The sequence below is a fragment of the Lissotriton vulgaris genome, unplaced genomic scaffold, assembly GCF_964263255.1.
Source record: "Lissotriton vulgaris unplaced genomic scaffold, aLisVul1.2 SCAFFOLD_8797, whole genome shotgun sequence".
Lineage (NCBI taxonomy): Eukaryota > Metazoa > Chordata > Amphibia > Caudata > Salamandridae > Lissotriton > Lissotriton vulgaris.
The window spans coordinates 38878-62937 of record NW_028251752.1 but is presented as its reverse complement, the minus strand read 5'-3'; the positions used below and the strand labels follow the sequence as shown (position 1 = coordinate 62937).

Genomic DNA, 24060 nt, shown 5'->3' with positions numbered 1-24060 from the left:
AGCTGGCGGAAAAACTACTCTAGCCTAGAAAGGTAGCAAATACAAAAGGATAAAAAATGCCTATCATGCGCTAATTAAACAAGCTAAAAAAAGGTACTTCTCGTTGGCAATAGAAACAGCCAGCAGCAAACAAAAGGAAATATTTAAAATTGTAAACGGCTTTAATAAGCCTAAATGTTTAGCGCAGGATATCCCGCCCTCGCAGGCACTCTGTGACAAGATCGCAGATTTCTTTGAGGGAAAAGTACAGGGGCTGACGAAGGACTTTGATGTCCCTATATTAGAGCCCAGAACAGAGGATGATATAGTGAGGCAAGGGGCCACGCAGTTGACAACTTTCCTTCCAGTTAGCCTGGAGGATACCAAAAGAGGAATCCTGGCAACAAAATCCGGATCCCCCTTTGACCCATGCCCAGTTAGACTCTTACACCTCATTGTGGACATCGCCAACCCAATAATAAATGCCATTGTCAACACCTCACTGTCCACAGCCAAGTCCCTCCAGAGTGGAAACTGGCAGCGGTGAAACCACTGCAAAAAAACAACTCCCTGACCCCACCACATTGTCGAACCTACGTCCCATCTCACTACTCCCGGCCCTGTGCAAAGTCACAGAGTCAATTGTAAATAAACAACTTACTCGTTTCCTGGAAGATAGTGATGTATGGCACCCCAACCAGGCAGGTTTCAGGGTCCAACATTCCACCGAATCGGCCCTCCTGTTCACTACAGAAACTAACCGCTCAGCCCTAGACCAAGGCAAGAAGGCCGTCCTGATTTTATTAGTCCTATCGGCGGCCTTCGACATGGTCTCACATGCCATCCTATTAGACCGGCTAATAACATCTGGTGTCACAGGGACAGTGCTTGAGTGGATAAGAAACTTTTTAAGTGACAGGAGGCAAGTGGTGACCCTGGGGGAATTCTGCTCCAGTGAAAAAGCGCTGTTGACGGGAGTTCCGCAGGGTTCGAGCCTGAGCCCGATCCTGTTTAATGTTTATACTGCACCCCTGATAAAACTGATATCGTCATTTGGCATAGACGCTATAGCCTATGCCGATGACACACAACTTATCCTGGTAATGGATAAGGATAACCAAGCCTGGGAGGATAAGCTCAAAGGTTGCCTAACGGCCACCTTTGAATGGATGCGTCTAAATCATCTGAAATGCAACACAGGCAAAACAGAGATCATGCCTATAGGCCCAAAAAATGAGTTCATCCCACGATTATGGTGGCCAGAAAAAGCTGAAATACCACCTCATACAACCAACTCGGCCCGTAATCTGGGGGTGCATTTTGACTCTGACCTGTCTTTTAGACAACAAGCGGCTAGAGTAGCAGGCATGTGCTTTGGGGTAATAAAGGGACTGAGAAAGTTCTTTGATCTTTTGCCCCTTGAAGCAAGGAAAACAGTTACGGTTGCACTTGTAACATCACGCATCGATTACTGCAACAGCCTCTACGCTGGTACAAATAAAGCTGTCATACACAAACTTCAGATGGTGCAACATGCAGCTGCAAGGTTGGTTCTAAAATGGCCGAAAAGATCATCTGCAACCAAAGCCCTTAAGGCATTACATTGGCTGCCCATTACAAAAAGGGTTTTGTTCAAAGTACTCTTAATTACTTTTAGAGCTGTTCACAACCTAGGCCCATCCTATCTGAGGAAAAAATTCAGCAGATACTGTCCAACCAGAGCACTGCGTTCTTCAACGGCCAACCTGCTTACCGTCCCAAGTTTCAGACTTAAAACTCGAGGGGGCAAATCCCAGGCGGTACTGGGAGCAAAAGCATGGAATACTCTTCCCCCCCAGTTGAGATTACTGGATAAAGAAATAGACTTCCGTAAACATCTAAAAACCTGGATCTTTAATCTACAAGATATAACTGCCAGAAGCCTAGTGTCATTCGGGTCTCGGTCAAGTAAGCATAGGAACTACCTAACACCTGGTGGTCCTTTCTGGGCGCCTAGATGCTCCTTGGAGCGATTGCCACGCGATACAAATTGGCACTTACATTACATTACATTACAGGTGTGGCTCCGCAGCAGGCCAGGTGGGAGCGCGGGCGGCAGGCAAGATTTTTTGCGGCAGTGTATGTTGCTGGGCCAGCCAGGTATGAAGAACAACCATGCAGAGCAAAAAGCGCCTTAGGGGAGCTGAGTGGCGGCCCTGCGGCAATTTAGATCCGTGGCGGAGTGTTGTATTGCAGGAGCGTGCAGGAGGTCGCAACCTCCTTTTCTAATCGTCCTTGGGCTCCCTGCCGAGTCAAGCGCTCCGCTCAGACCGGTGGACGATATTCATTAATACAAAATTGGCGGCCGGGGGAATCATCGGGACTGCGCGCCAATTAATTATAGTAGGTGTTCCAGCCGTTGTGCCTTATTGTCTCTCGCAGAACCACGTCCCCCCGAGCAGTTCGCCACCCACCGTATTGTTCTCCGCAGTTTTGAGCGCGTGGCCCAGGCGCTATCAGTCTCACAATGGCGGCTGCGTGCCCTCCGTAGTCCCGTCTTCGGCCGTCGAACTGATTCCTGCACATCCCCTGCAGGGGAACTTCGCCTGTCGCTGCTCCCAGGCCCCCGGATCTGCCGCACGCCGCCCTCACTCACCACCTCCATGAGGAATGTAGGGGGAACTCTCCGACCACCAGTCTATCCGCCCCTTTCCGATCCGGTGCACAGGCCTCCGTCCCCGGATGTTGGCGATACTGTGGGTCCCGGCCGGTGTATATCCCTGGGCCTCAACTCTTCAGTGGCCACCACATCGGCAGGTAAGGTCGCAGGTCACAGCAAGCGGCACCGGACGCTGCCTCACGCCTTCCGCCGTGGTCCCGTGATCTTTGGGGTCAGTGGAATCGTGGATTAATGATCGGATTTATCGAGCTCTGCGCTAGGAGCCCGGAGCCTATCTAGGCTACGGCCTTTCTTCTTGGCTGCTAGCCACGCCCCCCTCTAATGTGTTTTTAAACATGCTGTACAGCACCTCCAAGCAATGTAGCATGGCTAAAGAATTTTTTAAAAGCCTTTGGTTTGGCTGCTAGTGTAATTCTTTAGGCACATACCTTGAAAATGATAAAGGAGCTTATTTCTGTTTAATTTCCAATTGAGTTGGAGAGGTAACTAAAAAGAAAAAAACACACAACAATGTTTTTTTAAAAGCCAGTGGAGGAAGGAATAGGGGGAGTAAACAACATGGGGTAGAATGCAGCGGGGGGTGGGAGGAGCAGAAACAACACAGAGGGTACGAGTGAGGGGAGGAGAAGCAACGGGCAAGGGCTCAACGCGGAGTAGGCCCAGGAGAACAACATGGGCGAGCATGCAATGGTGATATTACGGAGGTGGAATGAGGAGATATGGGCAACAAATGAGAGCACAGGTGGGGGAAGCAACATGAAGGATGGTGTTGGAGAGATGAAGCAGAGGGTGAGGTAGCAAAGTGGAACAAGCAGTAGAGAAACATACAGGTGGGAAAGCCACTGGGGTAGAACACTATGGTGAGCACAACATGGAGGGAGCAGGGAGAAAAACGTGGACAACAGAGAGCAAAACGTAGAGTAGGAAGAGCGAAGTAAACAAGGGGAACAACTAGAAAAACCAAACACTATCATGGAATGCTTAACTGAAAAGATGACAATAGTGCTTAAAAAGCAAGCAGTGGAAGCACAGACAATCAAAAATTATGAAACAGAGGGAATTCTCAGTAAGTGGAACAAACACAGGAATGACACGCAGAGACAAAAATGAGAAGCAGGCAAATGAGAGTGACAGGAAAGCCAACCAATGGTAAAAAATGTGCTACCTCTAAGCCCCTGTATGCTTTTGGTAAGTCCACAATGTGTCTCACAACAAGACAGGTTGCAGGCTGCTTCACAGACCCATGTCCACACCCAGTTATTGCTCTGTCTGCAAGACAGCAAACATGACACTAAATCTTAGATGTAGCTACACTGTGCATTTTGCAGTGACCAAGAGTCCAAAATGCATAGAGAAGGAAATGCACATAGCTGATGTAACACCCACTTTGTATGCCGCCGTCGCTGACAGTACCACAGCATACACCCTCCACCAATGGATCTCCAACTGCTCCAACACCCTGGCTCCCCTCAAGAAGGCACCTGCAAGCAACACTCCAAGAAACCCAGCTGGTTAGTCTCACCCTCCATGAGTCCAGACGCACCTGCAGATGACTAGAGAAGAAATGCAGGAACAACAAAACCCCGGAAACCCACACAACCTTCAAAGCTGCAATCACCGTGCACAACGTCCTACTTAAAACCACAAAGTAAACCGCCCTTCTAGACAGAAAAAAACCCAATGCACATAACAGTAAAAAACTCTTCACCATCTTCAAGGAGTTTGCCAGGCCCAACAGTGAGAACACGTACCTCCCACCCTCCCAAGACCTCTGCAACAAACTCCCCACCTTCGTCAATCACGAGGTCAGGCAGATCTATGGCAGCTTCGACCCTCCCACCAAGCCTGACACCACCGCACCCAACCACACCGCACCACCAACAGATCCAGCTCAACTGGACCACACGCTCCAGAGACACTCTCAAAACCATGAAGAGCATCCACTCTGGAGCCCCCTCGGACCCATGCCTGCACCCCATCTTCCATAGAGCAGCCACAGCCATTGCCCCCGAAGTCTGCCGCCCCAACAACTGCTCCATTGAGACTGCCACCATCCCCAATGACTGTAAACACGCTGAGATCAACCCTCTGCTAAAGAAACCATCTGCAGAACTCAAGAACTTGAGACCCATCTCCCGATCCCCTTCCCAGCCAAGGTCAAGGAGATGGCCATCAACGCCCAACTCTCTATGTTCAGCAAAGAAAACCACGGCCTCAATATCTCCCAAACCGGTTTTAAAAGCACCAAGACAACACTTCTCGCCACCAGGGAAGACATCCACTCACTCCACGACTGAGGCGATATTCAGACAAAATATCAAGTTTAAAATATTGTCCAACAGAAATATTGAGTTTAAAATATCTTGGTATGGAAATATCATCAGCAAGAATATCGTTGTAAACAAATCGATTTGAAGTTAAGTAATATCGATTTTTAAAATATTTAAGCTATTAATATTGTTTGCAAAAGTATAGGTGTTTAAATTATTGGTTTTTTATTATTGTTATGTATTTTAATATATTCTTTAATTGTATATGATGTTAATTTTTTGTATAATTATTGTTTATGATATTTTATATATTTGTTATTTTTTTAGTAGCTAATACATTTAATTTAATAAGTTTTTGTGATTTTTTGTTCTGTAGGAGGTTGTGGGTTTATAGTGGTATAGGGTGGGAAGTAAATTAATCATAATTAGGGCTCCCGGTTTTCAGTTTTTACGGATTTTTACATATAAATACAGATGGAAATCTATATTTTCTTTGTCTGTATTTATAGTTAGAAACGGCAACATACTGGCAAAGCCCCCGGTCTGCCTCCACCACCCCCCGGGCGGGTCCGGAGCTCGCGCCGCTGCAGCAGGAGCCGGGGCAGCATCCTCCATGGAGGCTCAGCTTCCAGATGGACGTTCCTTTTCCATCCCACCTGAAGGCGCAGATCGCACACAACAGTCTCGACCCTGACAGGGAGCCACAAAAAGGTGGCATCAGCAAGAAGCTGCTGGTGACCGACAACATCCTGCATGTGCAGTGGAAAGCTGCTGAGGCCAGCATCCTGCGTGTTTCTATTAACTACTTCTTGGACAACCTCTCCCTCGTCCTTCAAACCATTGACCGCTTCCGACCTGCATTGGAGAGACCATGACACTGAATGGAGAGCTCTGGGGCCAGTGACCACAGCCACTGCTGGAGGACTAACTACAAGGGTGACTTGTGAAGCTAGCCTGAGGATGGTTCAGCGACCACAACCGAGCACATAGGGCTGCCAGAACCTTGAACTGTTTGAAGCTCAAAAGCTACTCAAGCTGTCAGTGCCCTGGCTGCAAACATGAATGGGTTCCATAATCTGAGCTTTCGGGCACCAACATCTGACTGGGCAGGGACAGAAGGGAAGACACTAGCATCTGACTGGGCAGGGGCAGAAGGGAGGATGCTAGCATCTGACTGGGCAGGGGCACAAGGAGGATGCTAGCATGACTGGGCAGGGGCACAAGGAGGGCGCTAGCATGACTGGGCACGGGTACAAGGAGGGCGCTAGCATGACTGGGCAAGGGCACAAAAAGGGCGCTAGCATGACTGGGCATGGGCACAAGGAGGGCACTAGCATTACTGTGCAGGGGCACAGGGAGGGCACTAGCATATGACTGGGTGGGGTAACAAGGGAGGACGCAAACATATGACTGGGCAGGGGCACTAGATATTTGGAGGGGCAGAGAGTGTTGCAAGAAAAGTTGCTGCAGCAGTGTTATCTGAATAGGCGCTAGCACTGATATCGGAAGAGACCGCTGCATTGATATCTGTAGAGGCTCAACACCTGCAGGTTTGTTCAGAGCTGAAGTGACACTGACGACAAAATGTACAGGGCCGCTGATGCCAGTTGCAGTGTTTGGGGACACATGACAAGTGTTAGTACATTCCCTTGATCTCGTGCCTGCTTGCTTTTTCTGTCGTGGGAAGACCTAGAAAGTCCTCTGGCCAGACAATGCGATGGCTAGCCAATGGGAACCCAGCGGTCCTTCTCCCATGATGAATGGTGGGATTGAGCAATGTCCACTCTGGTGTCGTTATGGGACACTTCCCTGCATCGGTTTGAGGATGTACAGGAGACCTACCCACATTTCCCAGAATAGTGTAAAATACAGACCCGTTAAAGCATATACATTCTCTCACAGTTACAGGCAGTGCACCCAAGCCCGCTCCTTAGCTTGTCAGTCTGTCGCCTATTCTGAGTCCTCGATCCCAAATCTGCCCGCCTAAGGTAAATCTTAAATCCATGTTGTATTTCAGCTTTCACTCTTCAGCTGCTTCTGTTTCCTGTTTTATTGTTTATTTGACCTGTTCAGATAATTGTGCAGCAGCTGCCTGTTTGTGATCCGCAAGGTGTGTTGGTGGGACAAAGCTTGTTCCAGCTCCCACTGCGAAGTTGGAGAAACCTTGAGTAGCCTCTGTAAGCCATAAAATAAAGAAATCTGCACACAAAAAAAATACTAGCAAATTTTGCGACACTGCCGTCGTCCAAATAAACAATTCTGCTGTCCTGTGTACGTTCCGTTGTTTAAGCCATTGAGCACAGAGGAGTTCTGTAGACACTGCCCGCAGTCTGGTAAGGAGGGGTAAAAAAAAACAACAAAGCCTTGTTAACTAGTGAATGCTCTTTTTAAAGACCTGTTAAGTACTCGGGTGCGGCTGGCGTTCAATCACACTTTGAGATCTGTTCATCGGCAGGTGGTTGAATGTGTGTCTTTTTGGCTGAAAGTGCTCCCGAAGCTATATTGTACACGACCCTGCACACGTAGATCCCCACAGGCATATTTTACAGCTAGTGAAGGGCTAAAAGTGATATTTGCCCGTCCTATGACTGTGAGATGGTTAAGAGGGACATGAAACCAAAATGTAAGATGACGGTGGGGTCGCAGCGCCTTTGTGCTGGCAAAGGGACAGCAGCCACGTTTGCAAAACGAGCCCCCAAAATGAGGACTGTTTTTCACTACTCACCTCCCTCCTACTTGCTATACTTCCACTTGAGTCGTCTTGTTGCTATGGTTACCACCTGTGGTGATCCGCATGTGCCCCCCCCCGCCCCCAACACCACACCACCCATTAGCAGCATTCATCTCCTTGTAACTCCGAGGCCGTTCGCTCCTGTAAGTAGCGCGAGCATCAGCTTTGCCCGCCTGTCTCTTCCGTACTCCTTATGCTGAAAGGACGAACTGATGATTTCAGTAAGTTACATGTATGCATTTCAAATACACATTCCTTGATTGCCCACCTCGCTGGAATGTTGCCTCTCGGTCATGTATTTAGTCGGATAATGGTATTCATTGGATCGGCAGTGTGGGTTGTGAGACTACGCATTACCCCCAGGTCCCTACGTCCTCGACACCTTCCTCACAATATGAGATTATCCCTATCTCTGACAGAAAAAAGAAAAAGAAGGAATGCTGGACCTACCCTCCCCCTCCCGCCGGGAGTACAAAAGGGTACATGTCCCAGCATTCCCTCTGTTTCTTTTTTCTGTCATTCTGACAGGGATTGCTGTGGCGCGTGGAGCATGGAATCGGCTCCTGCGCCGAACTTACCTTCCGCTGGGGCTTCGGTGTCCTCGGCGGCGTGGATGGCCTCTCCCTCCCTGCCGGGCTTGGGGGGAGTGGCGCGGGCTTCTTTTTGGCGCTCCTGGGGGTCGCGCTGTGCTGTGGGAACGCGTGGACCTCGCGTCTGCCCGATGGCCGCCCCTCCTTCCTGCCGGGCTTGTTAGGGGGCGCGGCCGACTTCGCGTCTGGGATTGGCTGGTTGGATGATGCCTTCCTGTGACGTCGATGCCTGACTTCCGGTTTGGGACAGGGTCAGGCGCTTCTGCCCGGTTGTTTTTCCTGATTATTTAAATGGGGGCAGCTGGTGAGTACCGCGTAGCGGTGTTTCTTTCCTGTGCATTTTTGCTGATTGCTACTGCCTCCTGGGTTGTTCCTTGCTTCAGGATGGGGAAGAGTTCGAGGAAGAGGCGTCATAGGGAGAGGTCCTCCTCTTCTTCTTCTTCTTCTGCCAGTGGGTCACGTTCTCCTTCTCCTGCCCAGTCCAGACGCCGTGGTGGGGGTGGGGATGCGCGCTTGAAGCGCTTGATCAGGGAGACCCTTACTGAAATGGGTTCTGGTGGTGCCGGTCGCAAGGTGCCTGCTGCGGCTTCCGGTGATTCTGCTTCTTCAGCTGACGAGTCGGCTGGGGCTGGTGACTCTGAGCTGAAGGGGAAGTATATTGAAAAGGACGCACTTCCAGGTATCCTGATGCACGTGAAGCAGAATATGGGCTTTGCTGATGATGCTGTTCCCAGTACTTCTGGGGGTTCTTTGCTCCGCCAATTCCAGAGTTCTGCAGCGGTGGATGTTCCTGTTCATCCCTTTATTAGGGATGTCCTGAAAAGGGAGTGGGCGGATCCAGATCGCATTATGGTTCCGCGTTTTATGGCCCGTCTTTACCCACTCCGGGATATGGCTACGGATCTTCCTGATTCCATCCCCATTGACTCGTTTGTTGCGAGTTTGGTGGGTCGCACTTCCTTATCTGAGGACGCTGTGCTGAAGGACCCTGTGGATAAGAAGGCTGACGGAGCTCTGAGGAAGGTTTATTCTGGATCTCATCTGGCCTTGAGGGCCGGTGTTTATGGTACTTATTTGTCGCAGTCGCTGCTGTCTGACATTAAGTCTCTGTACCAGTCAATGGACGATGCCACGGACTGTTCTGGGCTTCTTGAACACATTGAGCGGCAGGTTGAACTTCTGTCCGATGTGTCTTTTGATGTAGTTCGAGCTGCTGCGCTTTCTGGTGGGGCCTGTGTGGCGGCTCGGCGCAGTCTTGTTCTTAAGGACTGGAAGACTGACTCTGCGCAGAAGGCTTGTGCCTTGCGTTTGCCTTTTCAGGGTTCTATGCTGTTTGGGGGGGAGTTGGAGACCAAATTGCACAAACTGTTTAAGGAAAAGAAACATTCGTCTTCTTTTAAAGGGTCTGCTTCTGCTCCTGCTTCTTCTGCCCCCTCTAAATCTAGATCTTTCTTTCAGCCTTCCTTTCGTGGAAAGTTTGGGAAGGGCCGTGGAAAGTTCTCTTCTGGCGGGGGTCGGGACCGTAAGGCTAGGTCTCCCCCTCCCCCGAAGCCTCGCTCCTGACTCTTTGGCTGTGGTTCCCGGGTTGTTGGTAGGAGGGCGGCTGCGCTTCTTCCTAGATGCCTGGGTTCAGTCATGTTCAGACGCTTGGGTGTTGGATGTTCTGCGGGAGGGTTACGAGGTGGAGTTTTCTGTTCCCCCTCCCGATTCCGGCCTCCGCCCGACACCCTGGCCTGCTTGCCGGTCCAGGAGGGACCACCTGGTTCAGGGGGTGGAGGATCTTCTTCGGAAAGGGGCCATTCAGGCGGTTCCTCCTTCGGAGGTGGGGTCGGGCTTTTATTCCCTGATTTTTCTGGTGCCCAAGAATACCGGGGGTTTTCGCCTGGTCCTGGATTTGCGGCTCATGAACCGAGGGGTGTTGCGTATTCCCTTCCGCATGGAGACCTTGCAGCGGATCATTCCGTTGGTTCTGCCGGGTCACTTCATGTGTACCCTGGATCTGCAGGACACCTATTATCATGTTCCCGTGCATCCAAGGTCCTGTCGGTTCCTGAGATTTTGTGTTCAGGGGTGCCACTTTCAGTTCCAGGTTCTGCCCTTCGGCCTTCGCTCTGCCCGAGGGTTTTTACGAAGGTTGTCGCCCCCTTGGTTGCCTGGCTTCATCTCCGGGGGGTGATGGTGTATCCATATTTGGACGATTGGTTAATCCATGCTCCCTCTCGGGCCCTGTTGTTGGAGGCGAGAGAGTTGGTATGCTCGGAGTTGAGGCGGCACGGTTTTCTGATCAATCTGCCGAAGTGCCACCTGACCCCTTCGCAGGATCTGGTGTTCATTGGGGCTCGGTTTCGCACGGACCTCAACCGGGTGTTCCTACCGGAGCCTCGGGTGGTGACCCTGTTGTCCCTTGCTCGCAGATTCCAGGCGGGAGGTTCCTTTCGGGTGCGCCTCTGGTTGCGTCTTATGGGTCTGATGGCGGCGACTGTCTTTACGGTGGCTTGGGCTCGGTTTCACCTCCGCCCCCTGTGGTGTTACCTTCTGTCTCTCTGGGATCCGTTGTCCCGCGATTGGGAGTGTCTGGTGCCGGTGTCTCCTGTGGTTCTGCCTGCACTGCTTTGGTGGTCGGATCCGGGCCATCTGTCTCAGGGGCTCCCCTTGCAGCCCTCTCCGTCGCTGGTGTTGACAACGGATGCCAGCGCTTTGGGGTGGGGGGCGACCTTGGGTTCTCAGTCCATTCAGGGTCGCTGGTCCCTGCTGGAGAGTCGCAGGTCTTCCAACTGGCGGGAGTTGACTGCTGTGTCCCGTGCCGTGATGGGTTTTCGGGTGTGTTTGATGGGCAGGAATGTCCTGGTGCGGTCGGACAATATGGTGTCGGTGGCCTATCTCAACCATCAAGGGGGGATTCGTTCGGCTTCCTTGAACGCAGTGGTGATTCCGTTGTTTTGTTGGGCGGAGGGTCACCTGCTGTCTCTGACTGCGATTCATATCAAGGGGGTGGACAATTGTGCGGCGGATGTCCTGAGTCGCTGCTTTCCGGCTCCTCTGGAGTTGTCTCTCACCCGGGTTGCGTTTCGGCTTGTGTGCGGGATGTTTGGGCGTCCCTTTCTGGACCTCTTTGCCTCCCGGCTGAATGCGCAGCTTCCTCGCTTCTGCTCCAGGTTTCGGCAGGAGGGTTGTTGGGGGGTGGATGCCCTGTCGGTTCCCTGGCCGTCCCGCCTGCTCTATGCCTTCCCCCCCCTGGCGCTGATCCCCAGGTTTCTGTCCCAACTGTGTCTGGAGGATCGGGAGGTGGTGGTGGTTCTGCCCTTTTGGCCTCGGAGGTCTTGGTTTCCGACAGTGCGTCTTCTGGCGGTTCGGGGCCCGTGGTTCCTCCCTCTGTCCCCGTCTCCCCTGCGGTCCTCACCACCACTGTCTCTTCTCCGCTTGCGGCTGTCGGTGTGGAGGTTGAGAGGCAGGGGTGGAGGCGGCGCGGATTCCCGGAACATTTAGCTGCTGCCATCCAGAGTTCCCGTAGGCCTTCCACTCTCCTGTCCTATGATCGCCACTGGGGTAACTTCAGTCGTTGGTGTGCGGCCTTGGACCTTTCCCCTTTGCACTGTTCTATGCAGGCGGTGTTTCAGTTTTTGTGGGAAGGTTTTGAGAAGGGTTGGGCTGTGTCCACCTTGCGTGCCCAGTGTGCGGCTGTCCGGGCTTTTCGTTCCCCGTGGGGTAATCTGTCTGATGATGAGGATTTGGTCTCCAGACTGCTCCGTGGTTTTTCTCTGTCTCGTCCGGTTTCCCGGCCTTCCTTTCCCCTGTGGGATTTGCCCTTGGTCCTTCGGGCCTTGATTAGTCCTCCGTTTGAACCTTTGTCGGAGGTGGATTTGAAATTTGTGACCTTGAAGGTTGTGTTCTTGGTGGCCATCACGTCTGCCCGACGCCTGGGCGAGTTGGGGGCCTTGATGTCACGGGAGCCTTTCCTGTCCTTTTCGGAGGGCGGGGTGGTGCTCCGCCTTGATTCCTCCTTCGTGCCTAAGGTCGCTTCTCAATTTCACCGGTCCCAGGAGTTGGTCTTGCCTGAGTTGAGTTCTGTTCTGGATTCCCCGGGTGGTCCTTGTTGGTCCTTGTTGGATGTGTGCCGGGCTTTGCGTATTTATCTTGAGCGCACGGCGGCTGTCAGGTTGACTGACTCCCTGTTTGTATCTTTTGGGGCTGCTTGCCGTGGACGTAAGGCTTCGTCTGTGTCCATTGGTCGATGGCTGAAGCAGGTCATTTCCTTGGCCTATTCTCTTTCTGGGTCCCCTCCTCCTGTGGGTGTTCAGGGTCGATCTACAAGGGGGGTGGCGGCCTCCTGGGCTGAGGTCCGGGGTGTCCCTCTTTCGGAGATTTGTAGGGCGGCCACTTGGGCGTCTTCTAATACGTTCATCAGGCATTACCGTCTCCTCAATTTGCTGGGTGATGAGGGCGGTTTTGCTTTGGGGGTGTTGGGTTGTGTTCGCCCATGATGTATGTTCTGTGCTGAATAAATGCCTGGTTTTTGCTGTACTGGTTGTTTGTTGTGTTTTGTGGGATGAATGCCGGGGTTTTGCTTTGGTATGTCTCATATTGTGAGGAAGGTGTCGAGGACGTAGGGACCTGGGGGTAATGTCCTATTACTTACGGTAATCTTCATTACTCCGGGTCCCGTAGTCCTCGACACCTTCCTGGCTTCCCTCCCTCCCGCCCTGTTTGCCGGCCTTCATCCTTTGGCTTGGTATTTCAGAGGGAATGCTGGGACATGTACCCTTTTGTACTCCCGGCGGGAGGGGGAGGGTAGGTCCAGCATTCCTTCTTTTTCTTTTTTCTGTCAGAGATAGGGATAATCTCATATTGTGAGGAAGGTGTCGAGGACTACGGGACCCGGAGTAATGAAGATTACCGTAAGTAATAGGACATTATGTACGCTCTGCTCAATAAAAAGATGGACATCGTTTCTGAGGTCAATGAGCTTGCAAACTTGTTTTGCGATACTGGTTGTGACCCAGAAACGGCGGCAAATCTTTTATAGTTGCTGGTATAAGTGAAGCAAACCTTTTCTAGGAACAGTGGTTAAAATTTAGTATCTGGACATGCTTTTCAACTTTCTTTTTTCATGCGATTATGGTCAATGCAGAAGTCAACATGTTGTACTTAAGAAATTCAAAATGTAAGTTAGATCCAAGAAAGGTCGTGGTAACTATGTGAGCTCAGCAAGCGCAATTTTAGGACGTGCACATTTGTAGTGTTTGGAACTTCCAGTGTCGCACTGTTCTCAACTTGACCACTGTGCCACCTAGTGAGGACACTGCTTCAAACGGCTGTTGAACCAAAGTTTACCTGTTACGATCAATGCATGCACATCACTGCTGTGTTCCTTTCCGTGTCAGCAGCTTCTCTTAGATAGTCTGTGTGCTTACATTGGCGCTGGACCTTTCTGAAAAGGTGACGGAGCAAGTATGACCCTAATTTACAGATGTGTTGGAATGCAATATGTGATCAAGCAAATCTTTTTTTTAGGTGCTCTAGCTTCAGCTACCATGTACGTACTACCTTACGCTTTTTTTTCCTGGCTTTGGCTGCTATGGCTTTTCCCCTCCTGTGCTGATCCTGGATGAACCCCATTGTTCATGACGAGCTCAGCGCGTCATAAGCACAGCTCAACCGTGCCTCATGACGAGCTGAGCTCGTCATGAGCAGCGAACAGGTTAAAACAAGAGTTTGAGCAGGTGTTTACAGCCTTGCTGTGGGTCAGCTAGCCCAACCTCTGTTGGGTTGAAGGCAAACCTTGGTAAGTGGTGTGGAGGTTGCACAAGGACTAGAACCTAAATACTTCTGTTGGGTGTCTTGGTTATGGCTAGCCAGGACCAATCCATTTTCTACTTCTTATAGGCAAGACTGGTTCTTCCTTGGTTGAGAAGAAGGCTGCAAAGGGTCTAAGTGAAGTGTCCCATTGACTCGCTGTAGTGCATAGGCAGATTGAGGCAATGCTCTTATGCAGATCTTCTCCTTCACAACCCTCAAACACTTGAAGTATTAGATGGCACCAGCCTAGCCAATTTGTTTCCTTGTCAGGGTCTACATGGCAGGCAATGATACTGGAGTCCATGGTTCCAAACTTCTTTGACTGCCAACTGTATCTAACAGTCGACTCTAGTGCTGTGCACTCTCTGTTGGTAGACCCTAAAACGGGCCTACAACCATTTGACCATCATTGGATGCTGCTCTTCTTTATCTCATAGTGTGCCCCCGGGGTAAGGGTCGCATTATATTGTCCCAGAGTTTTTTGTTAGAAGCCCCTGGGTTACCAAACTCCAAATGCTCTATAGTTATGCTTCCACCTCGCACCTATCTCCACCCTACACTTCCTGCCCTTTTTTTTACCACATTTGTATTCGTTTTCTAGTACAATATAGCCTACATTGCACTAGAAAACGAATACAATTGTCAATTTAAATAAACGTGGGAAAATACTAGCTGTAGCTTTGTTTTTTGCTTGTGCCATTAATAAATGTGGATAAATACAGAAAAAATGGCCAAAAAATAATTATGGATAAATACGGACGGAAATGGCAAAAAAATAAATACCATAAAACCGGGAGCCCTAATCATAATAAATGAATGAATATTTTTTTATTTTCTATTATTTATGTAATTGATATATATTTATGTATTTATGTTAATTTTTCTATTAATTTTGTTTACGTAAAATGTAAGTGCAGTTTGTGGGGTACATGGGGGTGAAGGTTGAGAAGTATTATATTTTAATTAATTAATAATTTGTTAATTACCATTAATTAATTATGCTAAATGTGTAATTTTTTTAGGTGCGGTTTGTGGGGTTATTCAGGTAAAAGGAGCTGTGGGGTTATAGGAGTAAATGGTAGGAAGTAATTTATTTTTAATTAATAATTAGTTAATTACCATTAATTAATTATGATAATTGTGCAGTTCTTTTGTACAGTTGTGGGCTTTTTCAGGTAAAGGGTGGGAAGTCATTTATTTTTCATTAATTTATGATTAGTTTTTAATTATATTAATTTTTTTAGGTGTGGGTTGTGGGGTTTATAGGGGTATAGGGTGGAAAGTAACTTTCTTGTAATTAATTGACAATCAGTTGCTAATTATTATTGTAAATACCTCTCCATGGCTCTGATGAACCATCGGAGCCACAGAGAGGTATTTACCAGGGTGAGAGAACAGCTTTGATGAATGTGTGACTACGGGTGCCCTCCCCTCCGTGATAATAGCTCATGGGGCTATAGTTTGGTAATAATAGTATTATTTTAAGAGACTATACCATTTGGGTACAGTATATGATGCATGTTATGAATGTGCACGGACATTCTGCTGAATTAATTAGGCAGACCACATTGTTGTTTTCTGCTTAGAGTGAAGTAGGGATCATTCTTTTAGTTCTGATGAGAAGCCAGGGGGATGGCTTCAAAACATGTAGACTACGGAGGTAGTAGCCCATCATAGCATACAGCCTACACTCATAATTTTGGACAATATCATCTAGAAGGAGTATTACATTTTAGTTTCCACATAGCCAGGTATTTTTAATCACACTTTATTCACTCTGACCCTTCCACTCTCATATTACACATAGAGACATTTCACGTCTCCGTCGGTAGTAGCACGTCCGACCCGCAGGGCGGTAGGGAAGAACCAGATGATGAATCATGCCACCAAGGGACCTTTTGGTGGCTGAGGGTTATTTTAACAAAACATTGTGTTTCCCTATACATCTTTAGGGGAAACACAGTCCTTATAAATGTTGAACTGACCAAGGAAGGATACTATTATTCTGTTTATTAGGGTGGATTATTTTTGGTTTTGTATAAATGATAGTGAAAATAGTATATGCATTGAATATTATATTTAACAATTTATTTTAAATTGCAATAATTGATATTGGTATGTTTTTGTTCATTTAAATGATAATATTTTTAATTGTATTTTTATTTAAATATTTTAATGCATTTTTTAACATAGTACAAAAACCCCGACAAACCCCCCACCCCTTCAAAGCAGCAAATTCATCTTAATCCACAAACATTAAGCAGCAATACATATATAAGTAATCTATGTATACAACTATATGAAGCATTGAGTATTCAGTACCAATCGTTACACTAATTCCTCATAAAGTGCAAATGTGCATGCCAGCATTCTCTTATGTGTAGCGAGACCCCGTATAATATCACAATCAGATACCATCCCCTCCTGTCCTCGATACTCTTTCCCCCCCCTCTGTTAATGACAAAATCCATTCTCTCATAGGTGCTCAGGCTTATAAGGATCTTTTTTTTAGGATAATTTGTCTTTCGGAGCATACACAGCCTTTTCTATATGATAAACAGATAAACAGATAAAAGTCGAGCCAACCATTGCTGAAACAAAGGAGGAATGGGATCCAGCCAGGCTGTAGGTAAACCCAACCTTAATACTGACATTGCCAGAAACATAAGAGGCTGAGCATAGACCTAGTCTTCACCTTTTTGAGCCCCGATTATCACTAACTGCGGAGTCACCTCAATTTGCAAGCCCAGTTTCATCCTAACAAACTCTGTAATACTTTTTAAAAATCTTTCACAAACTGGACAGTAAGCAAATGAATGTATCAAATCCTCCCCCATACAGCTGGCATCTAGGGCAGCAAGTGACATATATCCCCCATGTAGCTATTATCCCTACAGTGATAAAACGATTAAATCAAGTTTTAAAATGTTGTGCTTGCAGGTTAGCAGACATTAACAATGACTGGCAAGGACTAATGACTCTACCACCTCCCCATTTTCAATCCAAAACACCTCCTGCCACTGCCTAATATGTTTATCAAATTTCATCAACCATCAAGCTTTTTAAAGTCTCCTATTGGGGACTTCTGTCCAGTTATCATATCTGATAACTCAACCGTACGAAACGCCACCAACACCCACCTTCATTTTTTCCCTAAAAAATCTGTATTCTTTAAATATTAAAAAAATTAATTAAGCCTCAAATTGAATTTCATTTTAATTTCCTCAAATGTACTTATACAATTATCTTCTACAAAATCCCCCAAAATAAATAAGCCCTACTTTTTCTATCTTCTAACATAAGAGTCCCAGAAAATGTCTGGTAAAGTAGGATTTTCTTGCAATGGCCTATAAAAGTTAAACCAACCGATGCCCACTTTCTTGCTGACCGAATTCAGCAGGCACAAGATAGGGTTTTGAGCTAACTCTTTTAAAATAACCAAACTCTAACTGGCCAAGAAGACAGGCACATGCCGCCTTCCCTATCAACAATTCATAAATTGTGGATAGGCTGTCAACTACAAATTCTCTCTTTCCTACTCCGTGGAATAATAATGCCATGTGTTACAAGGCTGTGGCCAAACAATATAAGCAAAGATTTGGCACTGCCCAAACCCCTGTTCTCTCGGAAGAGCCATAAACTGCAAAGCCCTTCTGGGTCGGGCATAGGCCCACCTATATCTCAAGATCATCAGATCCAAGGCCTTAAACCAAAAGCTCCCTTCTTCTAGGGGAATAGCCTTGAAAAAATATGAAACTTTGAGCAAAAACATCATCTTCAATAGGTTGCTTATTCCAATCAGCGTAAGTCAAAGGTTAATCCATCTCACAAAATCCACCTTCTTTTGTCTTCCTGATCAAAGGTTCAAAATGTATTTCCACAATTTTATCAATATCTGCTGTAACATTAACCCCAAGGTAGATCGCACTCGATACCATCCGACTATCCTCCCATTGTATATTACTATTAATGACAACCTGAGTTTTTATCTTGATTGAGCTTGAACCCAAAAGAACACCGAAATCTGGCCGCTTTCCCTTCAATTTCCCATACGGTCCCCCCAGGGTCAGGGCATACAATTGCCAGAACATCTGCATATGCAAATATTTTAGATTCCCAACCCTGCATCCACACTGATGGAGTTTCTGGATTCTTTTTAATACTCCTATTGAGGGTGCTTGTATATAAAGCAAACAATAGGGCAGAGAAATTATGTTTTTTAATGTGTAAAATAATTGTTACAATTTTTTTTTAAAGATTTAGGGGCTTATCATGATGCCGGTCGTAATCGGCCTCTTAATGTTATTGTTATATGCATTCCTTTTTTTTGTTATATTTTTATATTATTTAAAAAAAATGATAATATAAATGAAAGTTATTATTTAAATTAGGTTAATTTGATATATTTGCTAATATATATAATAATAAAAAAATATATATATATATATATATATATATATATGTTACTATTTAATATATTTTCTATTTATTCCTTTATTCTATAAATATAAAAAAATTATATTTAATACAGCTATGTTAATGAAATCAATATATTTTTGTATCTACCATTATAAGTATAGGACTTTTTGACATAGATATTTTGGTCACAATATTTCTGTAAGGAGATAATTTGTCTGTCGATATTCTATCAGTGGACCGGCTGGAGCAAAACCACTATCCTCATCCTTCTGAACCTCTCGGCCTCCTTCGACACCGTCTCCGGCCCCACCCTAATTACAAGACTCCACGATGCCAGCATCCACAACAAGGCCCTAGACTGGATCCACTCCTTCCTCACCGTTCAAAAACAGCGAGTCAGACTACCTCAGTTTTTTTCCAAACCCACGGAAATCAGCTGCGGAGTACCCTAGGGCCCCTCACTGAGCCAGACCCTCTTCAACATCTACATGGCCCCTCTAGCAGCCATCGCCAGGAACTACATACTCAACATCATCTCCTACGCCGATGACACCCAACTGATCCTCTCCCTCACCAATGAACCCTCAACCACTAGAAACAACTTCCACAGCAGGATGAATGCCGTTGCAACCTGGATAAAGAACAATTGCGAGAAACTCAACTCAGACAAGACTGAAATCCTCATCCTGGGACCCATCCACTCAGCATGAGACGACTCCTGGTGGTCCTCCACATTATGAACCCTGCCCACCCCCACAAACCACCCACAAAACCTAGGCCTCATACGGGGCTCCTCACTCACAACAAACCGTCAGATCAAAACTGTGTCCTCATCTTGCTTCCACATGCTTCGCCAGCTTCAAAAGACATTCAGATTGATCCCCACCGAATCTAGAAAAATGGGCACCCACACACTCATAAGCAGCAGACTCGACTAATGCAACACACTCTACGCCGGCACCAGCCAGAAACTCCTCAGGAAACTAAAGAACATTCAAAATGCAGCAGCCAGACTGGTCCTCGATATCCCCTGCCACAGCCATGTCACCTAACATCCCTGAGAACTCCACGTGCTCACAGTCAACAAAATAATCATTTTTCAGCTCCTCACACACGCATACAAAGCGCTCCACGTTTAGCATACTTGAACCACTGCCTCTTATTCCAAGTACCCACCAGACACCTATGCTCCACCCAACTGGCCCTGGCCACAGTCCCTCAGATCCACAAGACTCGAACCGAAAGAAGATCCTTCTCCTACCTCACTTCCACGATCTGTAACACCCTGCCTCTCCACCTCAGACATTCCTTGAAGCTTACCCAATTCAGGAAAGATCTAAAGACCTGCCTCTTTGACTGAACCTAAGCTTTCAGACATTCCAGCAGCCCCTCCACTCCCCCCCAGTGCCTCCAGACCCTCATGTGTGAGAAGCCATGCTCTACAAACCCTGATTGATTGATTGACGAAAATCTGCTATCAACCTTTCCATATACTATATTTTGTGCCTCAAAGCTAGCCATTCACTACAATGCCTTTCAATGGGACATACATAACATTCACATATATATATTAAGAGGGATGGGCCCAGAGTACATAAAGGTCCAACATACATGTTCTGACTATCTAATCAAGATCACAGGGGTATACAGTTCCTAGTAAGTACGCTTTGTATGCTTAGGTTAGTTAAGTTCCACACAGTCTGCAGGGAGCATTGCTCTGTAGGAACAAATGTGTCACAATTTTGTCTGCAGTATGATGTTCGATGAAAGGCGGAATATCCATTGTCTGTCCCTTTTAAAGAGGGCATGCATAGACCATCATATATCCTCTGGAGTGTGTCCCTCAGTGAGGAAAGGTGTTCTCATTTTTGTATTGGATTTCATGCTGCATATAGTGCTGCGATGTGCCTGTGTATCAAAATCCTTTAGTCTGTTGCAATTGTGTCTCAGGCGAAGAGCCTGTCCATATGGTAGGTTGTTGCGCAGGGATTTTGGATGGTGGCTATTGCAAAGCAGAAGGCTATTCCTGTCTGTAGGTTTTTATATGAGCAGGCTCCTAGCTCGGTGTGTTTCTTCTTTATCAAAAGATCTAGGAACTGTACTTCCTTCTCAATGACTGTTTTTGAAATATTCAGGTAGGGGTTCAAGGTGTTGACCCAGGAGCAAAATGTCTGACGTGTAGCCAGGTGTCCCCTTCCCAAAAGATGAGTATGTCATCTATATAGCAGCGCCATCATGCTAGACTTGGGGAAAGGGTACTTCCCATTAAAGTATTTTGTGTCGGTTGGTATAGTTGTGTCCCATATTGAAAGAAATATTCCACGAGGGCCATGCAGGCACATTCCATGATAAAGGTAATGGGAGTCTATTACCTCCAGTGTGGCTGTCTTTGGTATATTCGTATAAAGTGATTCCACATCCAAGGTGACTAAAAGGTCTATCTGGTGTGTGTCAGTAGTGGATTCAATTATATTCCATATATCTTGTGTGTCTTGTATATATGATGGAGGTTTTTTTACACATGGTTGCAAAAAATATTCACAGAACTTGGAGAATGGTTCCAGGAGGGAATTTATCCCTGAGACTATGAGTCTGCCTGGAGGTGGGGAAATCCCCTTATAAGTCTTTGGAAGGGTATAAAAGTAAGGGACTCTCTGTTTTTTTTTCACTCACACACCCATACTTCACCATACAGCTTATCAAAATATCTCCGATAAAGAGCCCCCATTGAGGATTCCCATTGGGCATTGCAGCACCGGCCCGACGTGGAGCAAAAGCCCAATGATGAAGCATGACACCTATCTAGGTGTGTGAGGGTATTTGTTCTGACAGAGTATTGATCCCCGCAGACTCTCTGGAACTGAACTGACCTAAGCAGACGGATCCGTACTTACTAGGAACTCCATACCCCTGCGATCTTGACATAAATAGCACAGCCTTATCGCAAAATAATCTAACAGGTATGCTTTTCGTAAGCTTCTGCTTGAACATTCCTGTGAAAGACATACTACAATCTTGTGAATTTCAATCCAAATTTTAAGGGGCTGATTTACAATGGTAATATTATCCAAGGTGGGCACTCCCAAGTAGTTATTGACCTGTCCCTTTTTGCAGGGCTATCCCCAAACATTCATCCTGTATTTTTTCTGACCTGTTTTTGTTGGCTTTAGAAGTCTGGGCACTTTACCACTGCTATTCAGTGCAAAAGTGCATGTGCTCTCTTCTTTACACATGGTATGATTGTTCTACACCCGTTTGGCATATTTCATTTGCTTGTAAGTCCATTTTATAGTGGTATCCGATATACCCAGGGCCTGTAAATTAAATGCTACTAGTGGGCCGGCAGCGCTGCTTGTGCTACCCACAGAAATAACCTTTCAAACCTGTCTCCGACCAGCCACTGCAGGGCCTACGTGCACATTTGCTTGGCATTTAAAGTTACTTGACCACTTTGTGAGAGTTGGGCTCAGCTCCACTGGACTAATTGAGCCAGAGAGCAGCCACTCTTTGTTTCTTTTAACAAGGTGGATAACCACCCTAATAAAAAGTTTACTTGGATTATCCAACCTTTTTTAACGTCACTCACTCACGTCATGTCTACACTGTCTTTTAGGGCCCTCACACCCACAGCACCATACAGCAAGGAACAAAAGATCTCCGCCAAAGAGCCCCTTTATGGGTGCCTGTCGGGTATGGCAGCGCCGACCCCATGGGGAGCAAGTCCATATGATGAAGCATGACACCTAGCTTGCTGAGTGTTTGAGGACCGAAAAGGACGATTTCCTTCCTCCGGCCTCTGTACTTCTTGTCCACCCCTGGGGAACAGCATACTCTTGGCATTACAGCTTGACTGGGCATGTGCTGGACCCTGTTAACAAGCCATACCAGTTCCCCTTCTTTGCTAGAGATTTAAAGTTACTTGCCAGGCCCGAAACTCCCCTTTTTCTACATATTGGTCCCCCCTAAGGTAGGGCCTAGGTAGCCCTATGGGCAGGGTCCTGTGTAGGTAAAAGGTAGGGCATGTGCCTTTATTGTGTGTCATGTCCTGGTAGGGACAAACAGCATATTTGGTTGCTCACTGCTGTGAGTGCTGCTCTTATCATAGGTTTGCATTGGGAATTACCTGATATGCTTTACAGTGGCAATTTCTGATCTGAAAGGAGTAGCATTGCCATGTTTGGAATAGTGGTACTGAATACGGCTTATTGGTGAAAATTGATTTTTCATTACTATGGGAGAAATGCCACTTTAAGAAGGTGAAGAGACATGAAGAGCCTGCACTCCTTCTCTTGAAAAGATATTATACAAAGAGTAAGCACAAGGATGTAACTTAAAACAGATGCTCCTGATGACGAGCCCATTGGGCTCGCAGTGCATTGGGACAATATATGTCGTGCTCATTTTACATTGAGACCAATTTTGTGCGTATTATTGTACGAAGCTTAAAATGGCATACAGTATGTATTTGGAATGTCTAATAAAGACTACAGATTGTATCTTACGATCTCCGTTGTGGTGAAGAATATTAAGAATTAAAGAGCAACAAGGAAGAAAAAAAATTACATTGATTAAAAAGATTACTGTGGATTACCTGGAGGAACAGAATTCATTTCAGGGAGTTGTTCCCACTCAGCGAGTGCACCAGTAAAAGAGCGCAAGGACAGTGCTTGTTTTTTTTCACATATACTTTTAGAAGGCGGGTATTTCACTGTGCTTATGCCTCCTTGTGCGTTGAAGCCTGACTCCAGCCAACGTCTAGGGTAGAGTGGCAGCTGGATTTTGTGAATACTTACCAGACAGTCATCACACAGGAGGGGTTAGGGGTAACAGGGTTACATCTGCATTCATCGGCATACTGGTCTTCCTGTACTGGGAGAGAGGGAGGTGGGGCACACTTACATTTGTAAAGGTTGGGTCCTGCCCTTACACAAAGGGATAGTTTACCCCCTCCTGAAGCCTGGAGCCAGGGCTGGTATTGAATGGGTGTGTTGTGCACTTCAAAAAGTTCTTTTGAAGTTACCTCCACATAAAAGACATTTTGAGTATAAGTACAAGGGCTTTAAACCCACACCTTTATACACTGTGTGGGACTTATAACCAGACACTGGCTCTTCAACCTGCACCAGAGGTGCAGGTTGAAGAGCCAGTGGACTTTGCTTTGATGTACTGACCTGCTTGGGTGCTACAGAGACTGACACTTTGCCGAGGAAACCAGTGTGCTGGCCTGCTGCCTACCTCTCTGCTCTCATGCCCCCAAGTTATTCTCTAGGGGCTGGTTGGCTGCTTTCCCCACCCCTGTTCATTTGGAAGCCTGGGGATTTCCCCCATTTTGGTCCCAAGCTGTGCCAGGGAAGAAATGCTCGATGAGCAATTGATTTTCTTCTGTCTCATCTAGTGCCAAAAGAACAGCGCATGGTCTGCGTTTCATGCTTTCACTTTTGTATCTTCTGGTGACCTGTGCCTTGGGAGGGAGTAACTTCTGCCTAACCAGCATGTGGTGAGCAGTGTATTCTCACCCCTGGGCCTGAAGGACTACCAGGGTGAGCCCCAGCTCTTTGCTTCGCCGAGCAGCGGATGTGTTGCTCTTCGTTGGCCCCTTAAACAACACGTGGGGAC

At 47.1% G+C, this 24060-nt stretch overlaps 1 protein-coding gene across 1 annotated transcript; it reads left to right on the top strand.

The window, feature by feature from the left end:
* Nucleotides 1-3310: 3310 nt before the first annotated feature.
* LOC147662779 (EKC/KEOPS complex subunit LAGE3-like) lies at nt 3311-5783 on the top strand. The gene is made up of 2 exons (XM_086950907.1): nt 3311-3427; nt 5418-5783. The coding sequence occupies exons 1-2, from the start codon at nt 3311-3313 to the stop codon at nt 5781-5783; spliced, it is 483 nt and encodes a 160-aa protein (XP_086807033.1).
* Nucleotides 5784-24060: the final 18277 nt, after the last annotated feature.